At 48.6% G+C, this 21,904-nt stretch overlaps 3 protein-coding genes across 4 annotated transcripts; all 3 read left to right on the forward strand.

The window, feature by feature from the left end:
* Positions 1 to 1,246: 1,246 nt before the first annotated feature.
* On the forward strand, positions 1,247 to 13,662 carry LOC132084421 (hippocampus abundant transcript 1 protein-like). Its single transcript, XM_059489480.1, has 12 exons — positions 1,247 to 1,522; positions 2,312 to 2,407; positions 3,386 to 3,448; positions 4,419 to 4,546; positions 4,955 to 5,069; positions 5,597 to 5,815; positions 6,272 to 6,385; positions 6,819 to 6,890; positions 7,076 to 7,188; positions 7,294 to 7,391; positions 10,134 to 10,300; positions 10,385 to 13,662. Exons 1-12 carry the CDS (start codon positions 1,439 to 1,441, stop codon positions 10,592 to 10,594), a joined length of 1,479 nt encoding a protein of 492 aa, XP_059345463.1. The 5' UTR covers positions 1,247 to 1,438; the 3' UTR covers positions 10,595 to 13,662.
* Positions 13,663 to 15,102: 1,440 nt separating this feature from the next.
* MADCAM1 (mucosal vascular addressin cell adhesion molecule 1) lies at positions 15,103 to 19,625 on the forward strand. Of its 2 annotated transcripts, XM_059489783.1 has the most exons (5): positions 15,103 to 16,447; positions 16,595 to 16,861; positions 17,378 to 17,698; positions 17,904 to 18,449; positions 19,132 to 19,625. In XM_059489783.1, exons 1-5 carry the CDS (start codon positions 16,348 to 16,350, stop codon positions 19,242 to 19,244), a joined length of 1,347 nt encoding a protein of 448 aa, XP_059345766.1. In that variant the 5' UTR covers positions 15,103 to 16,347; the 3' UTR covers positions 19,245 to 19,625. The 2 variants fall into 2 exon arrangements, with proteins under 2 accessions (XP_059345766.1, XP_059345765.1); XM_059489782.1 differs by having other exon boundaries at positions 15,103 to 16,861.
* Positions 19,626 to 20,393: 768 nt separating this feature from the next.
* On the forward strand, positions 20,394 to 21,758 carry TPGS1 (tubulin polyglutamylase complex subunit 1). The gene is made up of 2 exons (XM_059489822.1): positions 20,394 to 20,719; positions 20,802 to 21,758. The coding sequence occupies exons 1-2, from the start codon at positions 20,394 to 20,396 to the stop codon at positions 21,328 to 21,330; spliced, it is 855 nt and encodes a 284-aa protein (XP_059345805.1). The 3' UTR covers positions 21,331 to 21,758.
* Positions 21,759 to 21,904: the final 146 nt, after the last annotated feature.

Genomic DNA, 21,904 nt, shown 5'->3' on the forward strand with positions numbered 1-21,904 from the left:
TTTGTTTTTGTGAAAAACGCCCAATCACTTGGGGTTTTTTTTAAATTTTAAAAGTTTAATACTAATAAAATGGTTCTAAAAACAGTAATGCAATTATAGTAATAATGATTTGGACAGTTTGGATTAGGACAATATGAGACAATAGAAACAAAGAGTTATGGACAGTCCAGGTAACTTTTTCTGGGCAGCACAAGCCCGAAAAAGGACATAGTTAACAAAGGATTAACCCTTAAAAGCAATAACCTCTTGCATATTCTTACACCTCATACATGATACATAAATTCCATTCAATCGCAGGATTCTGTCTGGTCAGTGTCAACTTCTTCCTCATAATCCTAACAGCGGCTTCAAGGTGAGAAGAAGTTCGTTTCTCCTGAAAATGGGGCAATAAATTCTTTTTCTCTGAAAGATTTAGGTGTCCTGTGGCTGCTGTCTGGTGCGAGTCCTTTCTTTGAGATGGGATCCATGGGATGGGATGGGATCCATGGGATGGGATGGGATCCATGGGATGGGATGGGATCCATGGGATGGGATGGGATCCATGGGATGGGATGGGATCCATGGGATGGGATGGGACGGGATGGGATCCATGGGATGGGATGGGATGGGATGGGATGGGATGGGATGGGATGGGATGGGATGGGATGGGATGGGATGGGATCCATGGGATCCATGGGATGGGATGGGACGGGATGGGATCCATGGGATGGGACGGGATGGAATGGGATCCATGGGATTTTTGGGGATGGAATCGGACGGGATCCATGGGATTTGTTCCATGGGATGGGATCCATGAGACGGGATCGTCCTGGGAAGGTGGTTGGCTGTCACCACGCCAGGATGCCGGTGCTGAGTTCAGAGCCAGCAGCTCGGTACCGGGAGAGACGCGCCGGGACAGACGCGGCCCTGCCGGTGCCGCCAGCCCCGGGGCGGCCGCGTGTCCTTGATGACCCGGCCTGCCCCAGCCGGGTGCGGTGCCCGTGACGGAGCAGCAGCCGCCCCCCAAGGCTCCCCGGAGCCCTGGGTCGCTGCCGGTGCCACCGCCCGTTCCCGGTGCCACCGCCGGACCGTGACGTCACGGCCCCGCCCAAACCACCGAGAAATCCCCGCCCCCTCCACCGGTCTAGCCAATCACAGACCAGAATGACCGATGACGAAGCTACGGAGCAGCCAATGAGACGCGAGGAGCGGCGCGGCGGAAGTGGCTGTTCCCGGTTGGGGGGCGGGGCCAGCGGGCGGAGCCGCCCCCTCCGCTCCGCACGGCCGCCCTCAGCGCCGGGCCCGGCGCTCCCCGCCCGGTGCCGGTCCCGGTCCGGTGCTGGTGCCGGGCCCGGGCTCGGCCTCTGCGCAGCGCGGCCCGCTCCGGTTCGGCCCGGCCCGCCACGGGGAGGATGGGGCAGCCGCGGCGGCCGGTGAGCGGCAGCGGCCCGGCGGCGCCATGACCGGCGAGAAGAAGAAGAAGAAGCGGCTCAACCGCAGCGTCCTGCTGGCCAAGAAGATCGTGATCCGGGACGGGGCCGGCGTGAGCGCGGGGCTGCGGGGGATGGCGGGGGGATGGCGGGCACCGGAGCGGTGCCGGTACCCGGTACCCGGTGCGGGCTGGCCCCGGTGGGCCGCGCTCCTCAAACCGGCCCCGCTGCTGCGGCGGCCGGGCCGGGACGCGGCGGATGCTGAGGATGCCGTGATGGGCGCTGCACCTGCCGGTCTGCGCCGCTGCCTGGGCGGCAAAACCGGAGCGGCACCGGGCAGGGAACCCCGCACCGACCGCCAGGGTGGATTGAAGCACCCTGGGCTGGCTGTGAACGGAAAAAATCATTTCAGAGCAGCGTCTCTCGCTGCCTCCGCTCGTGTCCGGGATCCCCCTGTCACAGATATATTTTATTAAAAATCATTTTTTAGGGTTTTTCCTTCTGAGAAGCTGAGAGGCTTCAAAAATGAAATGTAAACATTGATTATCTGCTGCTGTGGAATGCAACAGGTGCATCTGGGATTGGTCTCGTGTGGTTGTTTCTAATTAATGGCCAATCACAGTCAGCTGGCTTGGGCTCTCTGAGCAGTCACAAGATTTTATTGTCATTCCATTCCTTTCAAGGATGATGAAAGGATGAAATCCTTTCTTCTATTCTTTTAGTATAGTTTTAATATGATACATATAATAAAATAATAAATAAACCTTCAGAAACATGGAGTCAAGCTTCTCATCTCTTCCCTCATCCTGAGACCCCTGAAATCACCACCACACCCCGAGCTGTGTGAGCCCTCTCTGAGGCTGCTGAAAGGTTTTTATTTTTTATTTTCCTGTGTTTTGCAGCGCCAGGGGATTGGGGAGCCCAGTGTGTACCATGCAGTGGTGGTGATTTTCCTGGAGTTCTTTGCCTGGGGGCTGCTGACCACGCCAATGCTGACGGTGAGTGTGTGCCCATGGCAGCTCTCCTGAGAATTACGGTTTTAGCACCACCTTTCACCGGGGAACTGTGGAAAAGGAGGGTTTGGTTATGCAAAAAATACATTTAGATACATTAGTCTAGAAATCTATATTTAAATATAAAATATAAATAACATTTATATTAAAATATCTATTTTTATATATAAATATATAATATAATATAATGTATATTATATTTTATATAATATATAATTTTTATATATATAATACATATGTATATTTATGTTAAATATATATTTATATTGAAATGTCTCTCTATATTATATATATAAAAATATAAATATATTATATATAGAATATTATTTATATTTATGTATTATATATTTATATATTATATATAATTTATAATTTCATATAAATTTTATTTTTTATATTTAATTTATATTTTTTATATATTTATATAATTCATACATAAATTTTAATAAAATTATAATATAAATATAAGTATATAAAATATATTTTAAATTACATTTATGAACATAAATTTTATTTAAAATATCTATTATATATTTATAGAAAATATATTTATAAATAGAATTTAAAAATATGAATATTATATTCAATAATATATTTATGTTAATATTAAATTTATATTAAAATAGAAATATTATTTATATTTTAATATAAAATCAAGCAAACAGCACAAAGGGATACACAGAGAAGGGATGTGGTGACATAAAATAAAACCAGAGGGGGTTCAGGTGATGGGGAAAGGCTTTCTGAGCATGCTGGAGTAATTTATACACCTGCAAAGTGTTAAAGGCATTTAAAGGCAGTGATCTCCCATACTGGGAAAGGCTCCTCACATGGAGGCATTGTTGGCAGGATATTTCCCCTTTTCCCTGGATTTTGCCCTTCCAGTCCTCTGGCTCACAGAAATTCTGCAGAAGTTGCTCGCTCTGACTTTTTCATTTGGTTTTTGTTTGTTTTCCTTTGCAGGTCTTACACCAGACTTTTCCTCAGCACACATTCCTGATGAATGGTCTGATTCATGGAGTCAAGGTGAGGAATATTCCTTCCAGGATTTCCTTTAAATCTGCAAGAAGAACAAGCCATTATTTATTTATATAATTTGCTGATGCCAGCCAATATTTGGCCACTTTGGGAGGGTTCTGGCAAACCTGATGCAAAAGGGAGGACACAGATATGGGACAGCTGATTTTACTAAGCAGTAGTGACAATGTGGAGTTACAACAGATGAGTGTTTCAGCTGGAATTAATCTCACCAGCATGAGATCAGCACTATGCCCATCCTCTGGAGCATAACAGAATGAAAATCAGTGATTCCTAAATTTATTGGTGATAGAAATTAAAACCAAGTGGCCTCAGTGACCTCCAGGTTGGGATGTGCTGTGGGACTGGGGAGTTTCTTGCACTAGAGCAGAATTGCAGGCAACAGTTGTGAACAGGCAGTATTCCTGAGTGAATATTCCCTGTAATATTCCTGAGTGAATATTCCCTGTAATATTCCTGAGTGAATATTCCCTGTGAACAGGGAATATTCCTGAATTCTGACTGAGGAATTAGGCAGCACAGACAATTCTTGACTGTCTCTCCCAACAGGATCTTGGAAAACAGCCCCAGCACTGAAAGGCTCTGCCCTGCAGGCTTGGGAGACATGGCAAGGCTTTGAATAATTTTATTTGTGCTTAATGGCCCTGTCTTCTCATTGTCCTGTCTCCACATACTCCACATACAAGGGAAAGCTTTCCCCAGAGCTGCAGCAGCTGTTGCCATGCTGGAGCTGTGCCAGCAGCTCTCCAGGTCCTGGCAGGGCTGCCTGGGTGCCCAGAGCAGAGCTCTGAGGGAGCAGGAGTGCTCAGGATTTGGTTTTGGGGATTTTATTAAACTGCTCTGTTGTAACAGCATTGGAGCAATCAGGAATGGGTTGTTTCCTCCTGGAAAGCTCCTGGAAAGTTGGAAGCTCTCACTGAGGGGTTTCTCTGTCCTCTGGTCTGTGTGTCCATCCCAGGGTCTGCTCTCTTTCCTAAGTGCCCCACTGATTGGTGCTCTCTCTGATGTCTGGGGCAGGAAATCCTTCCTCCTCCTCACCGTCTTCTTCACGTGTGCACCAATTCCCCTGATGAAGATCAGCCCCTGGTGAGTTCCCCCTCAGTGCAGCCCCAGGGGTCTGAGGAGGGGCTGAGGGATGAGGGTTTGCAGCTGCTCCTTTCAGGGTGAGATGGAAGAATCTCATCCATCTCAAGAATGGAGGAGGATGCTCAGCCTAGAGACTGATTTGTCTGCTTCTGGAGGGTTTAATTGGGAATTAAGGGTTGTTCTGTCCTCTGTGCTTGTTCCTCACTCAGTGCATTATTTCTGGGAAATAATACACTGAGCATTATTTAGGGAAAATAAATGATAAAACTTCAGGGGTTTCCAGACAAGACTCCACGTTCTGGTGCACTGGAACAGGATGGACTGGAGGCAAAACAAAGCAGAGGCTCAGCTTCAGCAGCTGTGGGCCATGGTGTGGCTTCTCTCTGACTGTGCCTTGGGCTCTTGCAGGTGGTACTTTGCTGTTATTTCCATGTCTGGAGTGTTTGCTGTCACCTTCTCTGTGATTTTTGCATACGTTGCTGATATCACGCAGGAGCATGAGCGCAGCACGGCGTACGGCCTGGTAAGGAGCTGAGTCACTGGCCTGGCTCTTGACAGAAATATCTGGGGCTTTGAAGGTAGGAGAGATATAAAATGAGGGTGGGAGATTATTGACTGATCATACAGATTCCTTGTCCTTATGTTTGTGGTTTAACTCTGAGGGGGAGACTGATAGCTGCCCACTCTGAGTGCTGGCTGTGTCTGAACCAGCCTGGCCCTTCCCTTTTCCACACCAGGGAAGGGCAGCCTGTGATGCTTGCTGTGATCCTGCCCTTAATTTAGCTTTACAGCACCATCCAGGCATTCCTAGGACAGCTTTGATTCCCTTTTTGCTAGAATTTAGCCCAGCTGCACCAAGAGAATCTGTCAGCTGTGAATTCTTATTTATCAAAGATACCAGAAGGAGTTCCTTGGGTTATTGAGGAGGAGGAAATGGGCTCTAGGAAATGGGTTTTCCATCAAAGATGCCAAAAAGAGTTCCCTGGCTCACTGAGGAGGAGGAAATGTGCTGTAGGAAGAAGAAGCTGTAGGGAATTTTTATTTTTCCAGGTGTCAGCCACGTTTGCTGCCAGCCTGGTCACCAGCCCGGCCATCGGCGCGTACCTGTCCCAAGCCTACGGTGACACCTTGGTGGTTGTGCTGGCTTCAGGGGTGGCTCTGCTGGATATTGGCTTCATCCTGCTGGCTGTGCCCGAGTCCCTGCCTGAGGAGATGCGTCCTGTCTCCTGGGGAGCCCCAATCTCCTGGGAACAAGCTGACCCATTTGCTGTGAGTGAGCCTGCTGCCGTGTGGGAAATGCATTTGTCCAAAATTTCTAGAAAATCCAGCACTGCTGTTTTCCTGTGTGCTGGAAAAGCTTAATTTTTGCTTTAATCCTGCTGATTTTTAAGGTGTTAAGCCCTTGGTTTGGCTGTCTTTGTACCTGTCAAAAAAGTCAAATTTTAAAACTTTTTCTCATTCCCCGCTTTCCCTGCAGTCCTTGAGGAAGGTGGGTCAGGACTCCACAGTGCTGCTCACAGCCTGCTGCTGTGTGGGAAATGGATTTGTAGAAAATTTGTAGAAAATCTAACACTTCTCTTTTCCTGTGTGCTGGTAATGCTTAATCTTTGCTTTAGTCCTGCTGATTTTTTAAGGTTTTGCTGTTTTTGTACCTGGAGATTTTTCACTGATATAAAGTCAAATTTTAAAACATTTTTTCCTTGTTCCCCACCCCTTTCCCTGCAGTCCTTGAGGAAGGTGGGTCAGGACTCCACAGTGCTGCTCATCTGCATCACAGTTTTTCTCTCCTACCTTCCTGAGGCCGGCCAGTACTCCAGCTTCTTCCTCTACCTGAGACAGGTCAGTCTCTCAAAGCTCTGGGTGCAGGAAATAAATACAGTCAGAGCTCTATAAATACAATCAGAGTTGTGCCACCTGTCCCAAGGTGGCTTTTCTTGGCCAATAATTGTAAAAAATATTGAAATTGTAAGAAATAGTGATTTGTTCCAGCTCTCCTGAGGAATGTGTGAATGCTGACTGCTCTGGGCATTGCCTGGGGCAAGCCTGGCTTGGCTCCTTGCTGGTGTCTGCCTGGCCATCCTGGCTCTGCCACCTTCAGGCAGTGATTTAAAACCATTTTTCAGCCAGAGGAAAATCTTCTATTTGATTCCTATGTCAGACCTGTTAATAATGTGCAGGCCCCTGAGAAGGAAGTTCAGTAAACATCAGTGACATTGATGGAGGGGCTCTTGGTACAAATCTGCCTGAAAATCCCTCTTTGATGTTTTCACAGGTCATTGGTTTTTCCTCAGAGACTGTAGCAGCCTTTATTGGTGTCGTTGGAATTCTCTCTATACTGGCTCAGGTGAGAAGCAACTTCTGTGTTAGCTTGAGCAGTCCAAAATTTCTGAGATGAGAGTTGTCAGAACTCCTCTGGCAACACAGACTTTTGAAACAAAGATGTAAAACTGGGAGGGACCCATAAGGATCCCTCAGGTTCCTGCCCTCTTTCTTTGCCCCTGCCTTGAAAACTCCTGTTTTTCTTTGCAGACAGTGGTGTTGGGAATTCTCATGCGCTCCATAGGGAATAAAAACACCATCCTGCTGGGCCTGGGCTTCCAGATCCTGCAGCTTGCCTGGTATGGCTTTGGATCACAGCCTTGGTGAGGGTTTGCCCACATTTCTGTCCCTCTGTGGCCTCTCCCACCCTGCAGCAGCACAGGGTGAGGGCTCAGGGCTGCTCCTCACAGCTGCCTCTTCCTCCCCAGGATGATGTGGGCAGCAGGAGCTGTGGCTGCCATGTCCAGCATCACCTTCCCAGCCATCAGTGCCATGGTGTCGAGGAGCACAGACCCTGACCAGCAGGGTGAGTGCCTGGGGACACATCTGGGGGATTTTCTGAGACCCTGTCGAAGGGAGGAATGAGGAATCTGACTCCATGTTCTTAGGAGGCTGATTTATTATTTTATGATCTATAAAGAATATAATATGTTAGAATATTTATTATATTCGGATGTATTATGTTCTTTATAGATCATAAAATCATGTATAATATTTTAATAATAAAAATAAATAAAATATATAATATTCTAGTATAAAATAATATATAATATTATAAGAATATAAGAATATAATAACATATCAGAATATAATATATTAGACTATAACAATAATATAAGAATATATAATAATATAATAATGTAATAATATATTAGAATAGAATATATTCTATTAAAAATATATTAAGACTACTAAACTAAAACTATACTAAAGAATAGAGAAGGATACAGACAGAAGGCTAAATATTTTCTGAGACCCTGTCAAAGGGAGGAATGAGGAATCTGACTCCATGTTCTTAGGAGGCTGATTTATTATTTTATGATCTATAAAGAATATAATATGTTAGAATATTTATTATATTCGGATGTATTATGTTCTTTATAGATCATAAAATCATGTATAATATTTTAATAATAAAAATAAATAAAATATATAATATTCTAGTATAAAATAATATATAATATTATAAGAATATAATAACATATCAGAATATAATATATTAGACTATAACAATAATATAAGAATATATAATAATATAATAATGTAATAATATATTAGAATAGAATATATTCTATTAAAAATATATTAAGACTACTAAACTAAAACTATACTAAAGAATAGAGAAGGATACAGACAGAAGGCTAAATATTTTCTGAGACCCTGTCAAAGGGAGGAATGAGGAATCTGACTCCATGTTCTTAGGAGGCTGATTTATTATTTTATGATCTATAAAGAATATAATATGTTAGAATATTTATTATATTCGGATGTATTATGTTCTTTATAGATCATAAAATCATGTATATTATTCTAATAATAATAATAAATAAAATATATTCTAATATAAAATAATATATAATATTATAATATTAATATAATATATCAGAATATAATATATTAGACTATAACAATATATTAGAAAAATATAATAATATAATAATGTAATAATATATTAGAATAGAATATATTCTATTAAAAATATATTAAGACTACTAAACTAAAACTATACTAAAGAATAGAGAAGGATACAGACAGAAGGCTAAATATTTTCTGAGACCCTGTCGAAGGGAGGAATGAGGAATCTGACTCCATGTTCTTAGGAGGCTGATTTATTATTTTATGATCTACAAAGAATATAATATGTTAGAATATTTATTATATTCAGATGTATTATGTTCTTTATATATAATAAAATAATGTATAATATTCTAATAATAATAAATAAAATATATAATATTCTAGTATAAAAATATATAATATTATAATATTAATATAAGAATATAATATCAGAATATAATATATTAGACTATAACAATATATTAGAAAAATATAATAATATAATAATGTAATAATATATTAGAATAGAATATATTCTATTAAAAATATAATAAGAATACTAAACTAAAACTATACTAAAGAATAGAGAAAGGATACAGACAGAAGGCTAAATATTTTGAGACCCTGTCAAAGGGAGGAATGATGAATCTGATTCCATGTTCTTAGAAAGCTAATTTATTATTTTATGATCTATAAAGAATATAATATATTATAATAATATTAATATATATTCTAATATAATACTATATTATAATAATATATTAGAACATAATATATTCTATTAAATATTTTATTATATATAAATATAGTAAATAAATAATATAAATGGAAATATTGAATATATAAATAATATTAATATAATTTATAAAATATAATATTTTATTATATATTATATTCTTAATATATTATATTAAGAATACTAAATTAAAACTCTACTAAAGAATAGAGAAAGGATACAGACAGAAGGCTAAAAAAGATACTAATGAAAACTTGTGACTCCTTCCAGAGTCCTGACACAGCCTGACCATAATTGGTCATTAAGTCAAAACAATTCACATGAAGCAAATCTAACAATGTCCAAACCACATTCCAAAGCATCAAAAGACAGGAGAAGCAAATCAGATAATCATTATTTTCATTTTTCTCTGAAGCTTCTCAGCTTCCCAGGAGCCAATCCTGGGCAAAGAGTTCTTTTGGGAAAATATGACAGTGACACACATCTGATGGAGCTGGCACAAGGAGGGGAGGGGTTGGCAGGAACATCTGTGCCAGCTGTGCTCACAGCAATATTCACATTCTTATCTTTGACCACGGCTGGTGCTTTACTGGGGAACTCCCAAGTCATGAAAATGCCTCAGAAGGGCAACACCACACACCCAGAGGAGGCTGCTGCATTTTGCCTGCCTCACAGTACATCTCTGAATCCTCAGTTAAATTCTAGTTCATTGGAAATTATTGCTTGATGTGCCCATGCTTATTTCAGCCTGCAAAGCAGCAAGCCCCGCATTACTGATTTTTCTAGAACCTGGCACTGAGTGAAGCTGCTCATCTGCAAACCCCTCCCCTGCACATCAGCCCAGATCCAAGTGCTTGATCTTGTTTCTAAATACGTATCCTGGAATAAAACAAGGGAAACTCACTTGAATTAAACAAGAAACTCGCTTTCTTTGGAGAGCTGGAGGCATTTCCCTTGTTTTCCCTCTGTCCCCAGGTGTGGTGCAGGGGATGATCACTGGAATTCGGGGTCTGTGCAATGGCCTGGGGCCAGCACTCTATGGCTTTGTCTTCTATCTCTTCCACGTGGAGCTGAACGAAATGGCCGAGGTGGAAACGTTGGGCAAGGCCTCCAAACTCAACATGGCCAACCCTACAGATGAGGTACCTGCTCAGCTTCTCACTCTGTTTTCTGGGCTGGGTTTGCCCTCGTGCTTGAATCATTCCTGTCTCTCTGTCTCTCTCCAGAGCAGCATCATCCCTGGGCCACCCTTCCTGTTCGGGGCGTGCTCCGTGCTGCTGTCGCTGCTGGTGGCTCTGTTCATTCCCGAACACAACCTGGCCCTGAGGTCAGGCAGCCACAAGAAGCACAGTGCAGGGGCTCAGGCTCACCCCCACAGCCCACCAGCTGGGGGGTCAGATGGCAAGGAGCCCCTCCTGGAGGACAGCAGTGTGTGAGGTGGGACAGGGGAGCTGCCCCAGGCTCGACTCCACATCGAGGATGGACTGAGCAGGAGTTCAGGGAAGGGGAGAGGGATCCAAGGTCACAGACTGTGCCACTAACAGCTACTGAGGAGGGATGAGGTGTCCCTCTGAGCCAAATACACCCAGCTGGTGCAAAAAATGGAATTGTATCACCTGGTGCTGATGGAGAGGGGAGATAGGGAGCTGCTCCACTGGAGGGATTGTTCTGGAAGGCAAACCTGCCCTTGTGAGTGAGCCCTGTGTGCCCTGCTAAACCCTCTGCCTTGGTGGGAGCTGCCCCTGGAATCAAATCTGGCATTTGCTCCATGCCTCATCCCTGCCAGAGCTGTTGCTGTGGTGTCACCCTGAGGGGACAGGGGGTGTGTGAGGCACAGGGGGTGCAGCTCTGAGCTTCCTCTCTGCCCCAAGTGAGACTTAGACCAAAAGAATCTAAATCTGCTGACTTCATGTTCTGATGAAGAGGAGAAAAATGAAGAAGTTGCAGCTGAGAAGGGCAACTCCACGAATTACAAACACTTGCATGGCCACAATGGCTGTGGTTTGTTTGGTTTTTTTTTTTCTTGTCACTCTGAGGTGGCATTTGCCTGTTGCCTCCACTGGCAGTAGGTAGAAGAATTTATTTTCAGAAATCTTTTCCTGGAGCTGTGAGGGTTGTTTAGGAGATACAATTCTCTGGCAGGTTGGAGAAACAGCTTGGCTGTGCTGAGCACTTTGGAGATGAGTGGTTTCCTGGGAGAAAGGTCACAGAAATGTCTGTTTACCTTGAGCATTGTGTAAAGCATGCTGGTTTGCCTCTGGGCTCCTTCCATCTGATGCTAAACCCAAAGAGTGTCCAGAGCTGGTTTGTTCTCAACCTAATTGATCCTGATGGTGAAGGTTGTGTTGGTTTGGATTCCATGTGGCATTTCTGAGCCTGCTGTGGAGGCTTTTGTTGGTGGAACAGTGGAAGTGCAACCTCTGCTGCAGGCTCAGCTGTGCTCAGAAAGAGCAGGAGGTGCTGAAAGGAGCTGAGGCAAACAGGGAATGTGTGGTTGTTTATAGAAATGTGGCAGAGGGCAGGAAACAATTGTTCTGATTTGAGTAAATAAAAGTGGTGGCATTGAGCAGTTCTGGGAAGTAAGGACCAAACCAAGGACACTTCAGGAATCTTTTGTTAAAGGATTTGAGGGTGCAGCAGCCAAACCAGTCTTGCCTTGGCTGTTCTCTGCCTGGGGTCCCCTCTCTGTGGGTTTCGGGAAGGTTCCCCAGGGGAGAGCAGCCAAAAGGGAGGCAGTGACTGACACAGCAGTGACTGCAAATGCCATTTTATCAGAGGTGGGTATTTAAATGAAAGAATTGACAGTTTGTTCTGCATTGATCTGGCCTGGTGGCAGCTGCTGTGCTCAGAACTGGGAGCAGCTGGGACACTGAGGGATGCTGAGATGGATCTGGCTGCAGGTCTGGGGAGGAGCAGAGCCAGCAGAAACTTCCTTGACCTGCCATGACTCCATTTTTCCCTTCCCACAAGCTCCTTGTGGTGACACTCCCAATTCCCAAACATGAGTGGATGGTCAGTACTGTGTGTGCATGGCAAGCTTTTATCCTGAAGGAAATCCTGTCACTTGCACCTCCAGGCAGCAGTTCCCCCACCTCTGTTCCTCACAAAAATGCCTTTTTTAGACGGGACTTTTCTCAAGTCCTGGCAATCTGATGATTTATATGGGTTAAAGTGAGCTGAAGTAGGATTTTCCCTCACACACAGATGAAGTAAAAATGTAGAATTGTTACCTCAGAGCTTCACGGGTACGATACAGCGACACGTTACAAAAAAGATGAGCATAATTTATATGATATAAAGTATATAGAGATATATTTTTAAAAATCCTCTCCCTTATAGTTTATTGAAACCAATGTGTTTCTGATCTCATTCCCTCTCACCACTGCTGCTGCCTGTGGCCTTTTAGCCTCTCCTTCCCCTCAGACCCCAGAACTGTCCAGAATGTTCTTTCCCAGCTCATGTCCCTCACCCCTGAGCTTCTGGTGATGCTGACATGGTGGGCCTGGAGTGTTTTGGTGCCACTGGTCACCAGTGATGGCACTGGTGCAGCTGGGATGGGGATACGGCAGTGGGTGGATGGAGGGCGCACAGCACCAGGCAGCAGCAGGACCTCACAGGTGCCATCCCCGTCAGAAAAGTGGCTTGTGCTGGTGTGCAGAGCTGGCAGCAGGGGCTCTGAGGTGCAGGGAGCAAGCAGGGATCCCCTTTTACCCTCTTGGGGTTCCTCTCACCTGGTTTGGTGGGGCCTTGGCCCGGTGCCTCCCCTTCCCTCCTGCTCTGCCTCCATGGGACAGAGCAGGAGCTGGGCCAGGCAGTGCTGGAGCTGAAGTCACCAGAGCCAGATGAAGAACAGCTTGTTCTGAAGGGCTGGTGCTTCTGCAGCATCCCACGTGGAGGCTGGAAAGGCTGTGTGGAGCATTCAGCTGGTTTTTGCCAATTCTCGTTACTTTCTATGAAAAAGCAACTTTTTAAAAAGGAGTCTTTTTTTTCTTAAAATCTGCTTGATCTGCTGTGCAGTGCCTGAGCCTGGCTGTTTAACGTTGGGATTCCCAGGATTTGTCTGCAAGGGACTTCAAAATCTGGGATGGTAACAGCAATGCCCAAACACGAGGCAAAAATCATCTCAATTTGCCTGTCGGCAGCCCTGGCAGGTCGAGTGAGTTTCAGCTGATCTTGTTGCATTAAAAACCTGAGTTACACCATTGCTTTCTCTTCTGCCATTAATTTTGCAAAGTAGGAACTTTTTACTTCCCTGTTTTTATTCTTTTTCTGCACTCCAAAGGCTGTTGACAGCTGTGGTATCTTTAAAATGTGGGCACTTGGCCCCACCTCTGCTCTCTCACTGTTCACCATCACGTGTGTTTGTGTCTCTCTTTATTTTTTTTTTTTTTTTTTTAAGCTAATGATGAAAAGTATTTATTTTGGTTCAGGTTGTGTTTGGAACTGGCTAATCTCTCCCTCTGATGGATTATTTATTAAACTGCTGCTTTCCTGTTGTGTCAAAGGTCTCTGTCCTTATTCCTCTCCATCACCTGTGGTACCAGGCAGCTTCTGCCCAGAATTTAAATTCCCCTTGAGAATTAAGATGTGGGATAGATTTGGGAGAGCTGGGTGAGGGTTACCAGTCCTTGCCCTAGCCCAGGATGGGAAGCAGTCCCTGCCCCACTGCAGCCTCCTCCTGGCCTGGTTTTAGTAATCTCAACTCCTATTGTCTTAATTTTTCAGCCAGGCCTAATTTAGATCTTATCTGACTCATTTAAACACTCTTTGTGGCGGCTGAGGATAGTCCTAAGTGACTAATATAATCCAAAAAAAAAATATAAACACTTCCAAGTCAGCTCTGGGATGGGAACTGGTGCTTGATGGATGGTATCCTGGAAAAATGAGCCATTACACAGCCTGGTGCTTCTGTATGCATTTCCTCCAGACTGAATTAGCTTTTGTTTTATTGTTTCCATCTTTAATTGAGAGAAAACCTGTGACTTGTCTCACGTGAGGTGGCTGGAGAATAAAGGGCAGGTGTTGACCACCCTTCAACAACATCCTGCACTAGTGTGGTGGCTCTTGGGGCAAAGCTTCGTCCCTTCTGGTGACAGACCCCAACCCGAGGGGCTCTGGGGGTATCCTGTGCTGCAGCCAGCCCTGCTCCCTTGGTGCTCTGTGTCTCCACACTGAGCTGTTTTGTTTCCTGAGCAGCATCTCTGCACAAAGTTTTGCCTGCCCTGAGGGAGGAAGCACAATCTGCCTCCAGGAAAGGTGTTCAGGCCCCTGAGTCTGGAAAAGCAGCATTGCCTTCGCTCCTTCAAAGGCTTCCTGTGGGCTGCAAAACACTCCCGGTGTGTAATCTTGCTCCTTGTGCCCTGTGCACGCAACCTGGTGCTGTTCCTGTGGGGAAGGTCTGAATTCCACCAAGCAGGAGGTGGAGCAGGGGTTATGGTGGGTTCACCACTCAGAGTGAGCAAGAGCTGCTCTGGGAGCTCTGCCACATCATTCTGAGCTGGACCAGTCCCCTGGTTCTGTGGCTGAGCCCTTGGAACTGGAGGATTTTCAGGTTTTGACTCCATTTTCCACTGTGTTGCCCCCTCTGTGGCACTCCAAGCCCCAAAACAGAGAAAGTGCAGCACAAGGTTCTTGTAACTACTAATTTCTTAAGGTCCAGGAAAGTCTGAAAAAGCTTCTTTTTAAGATGAGGTGCTTCCCTAAATGCTCAGCTCTCATTCAGAATTGATTCAGGTATTTTTCCCATCACATCGCTGCCACAATCAGGGTTGTGGGAGAGGCAAGCGAAACCCTGGCACCACTTTTGTGCGTGTCCCCAAGGTTCCCAAACAAATTTCTGGGAAGATCCTGGCAGTGTGGGAGCAGCCCTGGCCATGGTTTATCCCAGGCTTGGCCAGGGGGGCTCTGGAGGCTGCTGGAAAATCCGGGATGTGGCTCTGTTAACACAGGATGGAAGGAACAAAAAGCCCAGCACCATTAATCACCTGCTTCGGCTGAGTGAGCACATTTGGTGGGAAGTGTTTACAGAGCACTTTCCTTGCCCTGAGGCCCTCGAGAGAATTAATGGCATGACCTTCTAAAATGATGCATGGCACGCCCAGTGCGTGGAGCTGCCTCTCAGAGCAGTTCCCAGCTGGGAAGTGTCCAAAATGTCCAAGTCCTGTGGTGGCACTGGGTGCAGAGATGGGCACATCCCTCCCTCAGGCCTTTGGGACCTTCCCCAGCTTTGGCAGGGTGGGAATGGGGCAGAACAGGGCTCATCCCTGCATGGGGAGCTGGGCAGGAACGAGGGAGTGATGCCAGACCCAGCAGTGACCCATGAGAGATGCTGGATGATGCAGGTGTTCAACACCTTCTCTGTGGTGACACTTTCTCCATCTGTACAAGATCAACCCTCACAGGAACACCTGATTCCATCCCTGAAAATGCCATTTTTGAGGAATAACAGGAATAATCAGCTCCCCAACAGGGCTGGCCATCACTCTTCCATGGGGAGCTGGGCAGGAATGAGGGAGTAGTGCCAGATCCAGCAGGGACAGATCCAGTGATGCCAGATTCAGGACAGACGCTGGATAATGCAGATGCTCAACACCTTCTCTGTGGTGACACTTTCTCCATCTGTACAAGACCAAGCCTCACAGGAACACTGATTCCATCCCTGAAAATGCCATTTTTTAGGAATAACAGGAATAATCAGCTCAGCACAGATCTGACCACAGATCCTGGCTCTGCTTTTGGGACAGGGGCTGGCAGGGCCCTTTCCACAATGCCATAGCAGCTCTTGGGGTCAGGGGAAATTTGGTTTGCCAGAGCCTCTGAGGGAATGATCCCTGTAAAAAAACAGGGATAGAGCTGGATCTGAGCCACATCCTGGGGTGTTAAAAGTGCCTGGCAGGGCTCCCTGCTGGGGTGATGAGGGCCCTGCAGTTTCACAGGGACCCTTCAGGACAGGGACTTTCCTGGGTTTGGAGGGGCTGCCGGCTTGGCCCTCGGCTGGGTGTTGTGCAAAAGCTGAACTTGGAAGAAAATCAGAAATCTCCCTCTGGAAATACCCCTCGGGCGGGAAGTTGTGGAGATCCTGGGGCCGCTGCTCCTGGGGGCGGTTCCTGCGGGGCTTAAGAAGGGCTGAGGTTGGAGCCGGCGACCAGAAGGAGACAGCACCGGCCAGCAGCTGGAAAGAGGGGAAGGAATGAAAGAAGGGAAAACCAGCGCTGCTGCTGCCCTGTGGGTGATGGAGCCGGCTCCTGTTCTCCTCCTCCTCCTCCTCGGCTCGCTGTGGGGCTGCAGCGGTGAGTGCCATGGGGCCGAGAGCCACCCTAAACCCCCGAGCTGCTCTCCTCGCTTCACCCTACAGCCTCAGGAGCTCCCTGTCCCCAAACCGCTGCTGTCCCAGCGCTGGTGGCTGTCCCCTGACCCTGCACTTTCCTCCTGCCCAGGTGGCCCTGCTGACAGGATGGTGGTGACACCTCGGGAGCCCGTGGTGCCCTTTGGGGGCTCGACAGAGCTGAACTGCTCCCTGGCATGTGCAGGGGGCAAGGTGGAGTGGAGGGGGCTGGACACAGCCCTGGGCACCATCTCCTCCTTCTCCACCCACAGCATCCTGCACATCCAGCACGCCACGGTGGCCACGGAGGGCATGAAGTTCTGCGAGGGCAAATGCCATGGGAAGGACTACAAGGAAAGTGTCACACTGAAGGTTTATGGTAAGCACTGCCTGTCACAGACATCTTTTATGGAAATTCTTTTCTTTAGAAATTTTCTTCCTCCTGAGAAGCTGAGAGGTCTCAGGAACAAAATGTAAACATTGATTATCTGCTGCTGTGGAATGCAACAGGTGCATCTTTGATTAGCCCATTTTGGATGTTTGTAATTAATGGCCAACCACAGCCCAGCTAGCTCAGAGAGAGCCAAGCCACAAACCTTTGTTATCATTCTTTGCTATTCTATTCTTAGCCAGCCTTCTGATGAAATCTTTTCTCCAATTCTTTTGGTATAGTTTTAATATAATATATATCATAAAATAGTAAATCAAGCCTTCTGAAAGATGGAGTCAGATCCTCATCTCTTCCCTCATCCTCAGACCCCTGTGAACGCTGTCACAACTCCCCAGCCCATCCCTCACTGCCTCCTCCCAGCACAATCCTGCATCCCCAGGGCAGCCCTTTTCTTTTTCTCCTGAGCTAAAAATCACCCCTGACCCTGCTCTGACTCCTTTTCAGCCCTCCCAGACACGCTGAGCCTGGAGGCATCTCCCCACACCCTGCGCCCAGGGCACCCTGCCACCCTGACCTGCTCAGCCACGCAGGTGTACCCCCCCACCGGGCTGGTCCTCACCTGGTACCGGGGCCACCACGTGCTGGAGAACCTTACAGACCCTGACTGCGAGGATCCTGATGAGGAGGAGCTGTGTAGCATCGTTTCCAGCCTGCCGGTGAAGGGCACAGAGGTGGCAGAAGGGATGGAGTTCAGGTGCGAGGTGACGCTGCGTGTCGGGCAGGAGACCTTCAGCAGGGTGGCATCTCTGGTGGCAAGGGCTGAGGGTGAGTGCCAGGAGGGGCAGGGGACCACAACCTGCATGTCCCCCAGTGCCCTGTGCTCCTCAAAATAGCTCTGCCAAGCAGCTGCACCATTCCTGAATTTCCCATCCCCGTCCCTCCTGGCACTGCCCCTTTGCTCTGGGGCTGGAGGACCTCGGGGCTGCAGCGAGCTGAGCTCCCCTGTGACCAAGGCTTGCTGTGTTTGCAGCTGTGATGACACCAGCCGTGGCCACCTCCACGGGGAGCCCCAGCACAGCCACCGTGGCCACCACAGCCCTCCCTCCAGGGCCAGGTGTCCCCACAGGTGACCCCACCACAACACGGGACCCCAATGCTGGCACCACTCAGGATCTGGCTGCTGTCACCAATGCCCCCTCCACGGAGCCCTCAGTGCCCCAGGACCCCACGGCAAGCACCCACAGGGCAGATGTGGCCACCAGCACCCTCCCTGCGGCGACAGAGCCACCTCTGGGGACAATGCCCGCCTGCAGCCTGCAGATGCGGTCGCTGCCTCCCACCGGGACGCGGGGCAGGGCTCTGCGCATCGAGTGCCACGCTCGGTGCACCGGGAACGCCACGGTGCGCTGGCTGCGGACCCCCGCAGCCCTCGGGCAGTACCGGGAGGAGTCTGCGGGCAGCAGCTCCGCCCTGCGGCTGGACAGCGCCGAGCCCTGGCACCAGGGACGCTACCAGTGCGTCCTGCGGGGCCACCACCGCGCCCAGGTGGCCAGCCTGGAGGTGATGGTGGTGGATGGTGAGTGCTGCTGGTCTGCGGACCCCTGTCCTTATCGCTGGGGTGGGCTGCAGCCCCTCGTGTCCGTGCCACAGTTGGGGGGATGTCCAGGAAGCTTCTCCAGACCTTCCTAGACCTCAAGAAATTAAGTTACCAGAAAACCCCACACCTTGTGCTGCACTTTGTTTTGGGGCTTGGAGTGCCATGGTTTAATTGAGGTGTTGGGGCATGGGTTGGACTGGATCTTGAAGGTGTATTCCAACCCAGTGATTCTGTGAATTATTCTGTGAATTATTCTATGAATTCAGTGAATTATTCAGTGAATTATTCTGAGAATTATTCTGAGAATTATTCTATGAATTCTGTGAATTATTCAGTGAATTATTCTGAGAATTATTCAGTGAATTATTCTATGAATTCTGTGAATTATTCAGTGAATTATTCTGAGAATTATTCAGTGAATTATTCTATAAATTCTGTGAATTATTCTATGAATTCTGTGAATTATTCTGAGAATTATTCTGTGAATTAGTCTATGAATTCTGTGAATTATTCTGAGAATTATTCAGTGAATTATTCTATGAATTCTGTGAATTATGCTATTAATTCTGTGGATTATTCTGTGAATTTTATTCAGTGAATTATTCTGTGACTCGCTCACCCCTCGGCACTTCCATGCAGTAACAGCCCCGTGTCTTTGCAGATTCCTTCAGCTCCAGCCCTGCCATCGCCATGGGCACAGCGGGATCGCTCTTGGGGCTCATCGCCACCGCTGCCGTGTCCCGACGCCTGTGGAAGTGGTTCAGATCCCGGTAGCCGCCGTCCCGGGACTGGGACAGCCGGGTGGCTCCAAGCCCTCCGGAGTGTCACTGCTGTCCCCGGTTGTCGCTGAAGGAGCAGGTGGGGAGCAGCTGCCGCGGGAGGCAAAGCCTGGAAGGACAATGAGCACAGGTGACACAGGACAGGATCCCCGCGGGCTGGCACCGATCACCGGATGCGTGGAGCTCCCGGTACCGGCACACGGGTGGGAGCACGGAGGTCCCGGGGGAGCGTGGGCCCAGCATGCGGGTGGGACTGGTGCTCCAATAAAGCGCTTGTTTCTGTTCGGGCCCTCAGCAAAGCGTCTGTGAAAAACGCCCAATCACTTGTTTGTAAAATTTTAATAGGAATAAAATGGTTATAAAAATAGTAATACAATTGGAGTGATAATAATTTGGACAGTTTGGATTTAGACAATATGAGACAACAAATACAAAGAGTTATGGGTGGTCCAGGTACCTTTTTCTGGGCAGCACGAGCCCAAAAAAGGACACAGTTAACAAAGGATTAACCCTTAAAAGCAATAGCCTGTTGCATATTCATACACTTCATACATGATGCATAAATTCCATTCAAACACAGGATTCTTTCTGGTCATCGTCAACTTCTTCCTCCGAATCCCAACAGCGCCTTCGAGGCGGGAAGAAGTTCGTTTCTTCTGATAAGAGAGCAATAAATTCTTTTTCTCTGAAAGATTTAGGTGTCCTGTGGCTGCTATCTCGCTGCAAGTCCTTTTCTTAAAAAAAGTATCCTACATAGCATCGTTTCTATTTTAACAATTTTTATAACCTAAAACTATATTTAACACAGTACTTAAGAGAATTAATACAGCATTACTTTCTACAAGAACACATATAATATTCATTGCAATATTTGAGAAAAGCCAATAATAACATACATGCATTTTTCACAGTGTCCTTTGGGCCCTGTCCCACGGCCCCAGGGCACCCCGGCCTGCCCGCAGTAAACATGGCGGCCGCGGCGCCAGCCGCGTTGACAACGCAGACCCTCTGCCCACACTCAAGATGGCGGCAGCGGCCTCGCCCAATGGCGCCGTTCCCTCACAGCCTTCCTGCCCACCATTGGCTGCCAGCCTGTAAGATGGCGGCACCAAAACTTCCGGCCCGGGCGGAAGCGCGGTCCAAGATGGCGGCGTACGAGAAGCGGCGAGCGGCCGCCGCCCCGGTACCGGCGGGGGGTAGCGGGCTGCCGGAACCGGGGCGGGCAGCGCCGGGGGGCGGCGGGCCGGCGGAGGGCAGCGCGGCGGAGTTCCTGCTGCGAGCAGGCGTCACGGCCATGGTGCGGGAGGCGCTGCTCAAGGTGCTGGAGGCGCGGCCCGCCGAGCCCGTGTCCTTCCTTGCTGAGTACTTCGAGCGGCTGGTGCTGGCGGAGGCGGCGGCGGAACCCCCGGGGCCGCCGCAGCGCCTGGCCCGGGCGCTGTGGTACGTGTGCCTGGCTCATCACTCGCACAGGTGCGGCGAGCGGCGGCGGCGGGGGGCGGCGGGGACGGGGGGCGAGGCCGCCTCTGTGTGTGTGTGTGCCATGTCGCGACAGGACGGCCTTCGACAGCAACACCGGCGCGGCCTACGAGGTGCTGGGCTGCGGCGGGCGGCGGCGGGCGGCGGGCGTGGACGGGCGGCTCTACAGCGAGCTGCTGAGGCGGATCTGCCAGCGCGGGGCGGCCCCGGCCGAGGCGGCGGCCGAGCTGCTGCGCCGCGTCCGGTGCCGCGACCACGAGGCCGTCCCGTTCGACGTGTTCCGCTACGGCGTCCTCACCTGCTGCGTGCTCCTGGAGTTCGCGGCCAAAGCGGACGCGCTGTTCGCCGTGCTGGGCGCCGGGGACTCGGCGGACAGCCGGCTGTGCCAGGCGGTGCTGCGGGCGCTGGAGGACGCGCTGGGAGCCGGGCACGGCCCGCGGCCCGGCCGCTACCTGGAGGCGGGCTCCAGGCTGGGCCCCGACAGGCTGGCACTGGCCATGGACCAGGCGCTGCAGGAGAGGAAGATGGGCTCCTCCATGAGCAGGGAGGAGTTCCTGAGCAAAGCCACGGCGCTGTTCATAGCCAAGGTGAAGCCTGTGGAGTGACGGAGGGTGGGAGCAGCGCTGGCTGGGGCTCCTCTCCGAGCTGGACGGTGAGCACGGGGAGCTGGCTGGAGAGCCCAGCAAGAGATTCCCAGTTTCACACTCCCTGCCTGCTCTGATGGTGCCCAGCAGCTCCGTGTCCCAGCTGGGAGATCCCTCCCAGGGATTATCCAGGACTCACATGGAGGCTGTGACCCGTGGAGCTGCTTTGGGCAGTGAAGTGACCCAGAAGGAACAAAGTGTGGGGCTGGGCTGTGGCTGCACAGGGGCAGCTGGGGAGGGCTGAGGTGGTTTGGGATGTGAGACACATCCCCTTCCTCCAGGACCAGCTGCGTGTCGGGCTGGGGGTTATTTATTTAAACTTGTCTGATCGTTATTTATACTGTTCAATTCCTGGTTTGCTGTAAGACATTAAAGCTTTTTTTATTATTTTTTAGTGGCCACTTAATTACCTCCTGGCAGCACCAAGTGCCAGAATGAGCAGCAGAAGTGCCCAGAGCCCTGGGGGTAGTGTCGGCAGCAGGTGCAGGACTGTGGCAGAGCCGGTGGGGGGATCCCCGCGGGCTCGGGATGTTGT

Source organism: Ammospiza nelsoni, chromosome 27 (assembly GCF_027579445.1).
Source record: "Ammospiza nelsoni isolate bAmmNel1 chromosome 27, bAmmNel1.pri, whole genome shotgun sequence".
NCBI classification, from domain to species: Eukaryota; Metazoa; Chordata; class Aves; order Passeriformes; family Passerellidae; genus Ammospiza; species Ammospiza nelsoni.

What these genes read in the sequence shown, in the direction of transcription:
- LOC132084421 (XM_059489480.1), top strand. Translation starts at nt 1,439, where the DNA reads ATGACCGGCGAGAAGAAGAAGAAGAAGCGGCTCAACCGCAGCGTCCTG. An exon ending in GTCTGATTCATGGAGTCAAG is followed by an intron (nt 3,449 to 4,418) that starts GTGAGGAATATT and finishes TGTCCATCCCAG; the next exon opens with GGTCTGCTCTCTTTCCTAAG. An exon ending in GCAGCACGGCGTACGGCCTG is followed by an intron (nt 5,070 to 5,596) that starts GTAAGGAGCTGA and finishes TTATTTTTCCAG; the next exon opens with GTGTCAGCCACGTTTGCTGC.
- MADCAM1 (XM_059489782.1), top strand. Translation starts at nt 16,348, where the DNA reads ATGAAAGAAGGGAAAACCAGCGCTGCTGCTGCCCTGTGGGTGATGGAG. An exon ending in TCTGGTGGCAAGGGCTGAGG is followed by an intron (nt 17,699 to 17,903) that starts GTGAGTGCCAGG and finishes CTGTGTTTGCAG; the next exon opens with CTGTGATGACACCAGCCGTG. An exon ending in GGAGGTGATGGTGGTGGATG is followed by an intron (nt 18,450 to 19,131) that starts GTGAGTGCTGCT and finishes GTGTCTTTGCAG; the next exon opens with ATTCCTTCAGCTCCAGCCCT.
- TPGS1 (XM_059489822.1), top strand. Translation starts at nt 20,394, where the DNA reads ATGGCGGCGTACGAGAAGCGGCGAGCGGCCGCCGCCCCGGTACCGGCG. An exon ending in CTGGCTCATCACTCGCACAG is followed by an intron (nt 20,720 to 20,801) that starts GTGCGGCGAGCG and finishes ATGTCGCGACAG; the next exon opens with GACGGCCTTCGACAGCAACA.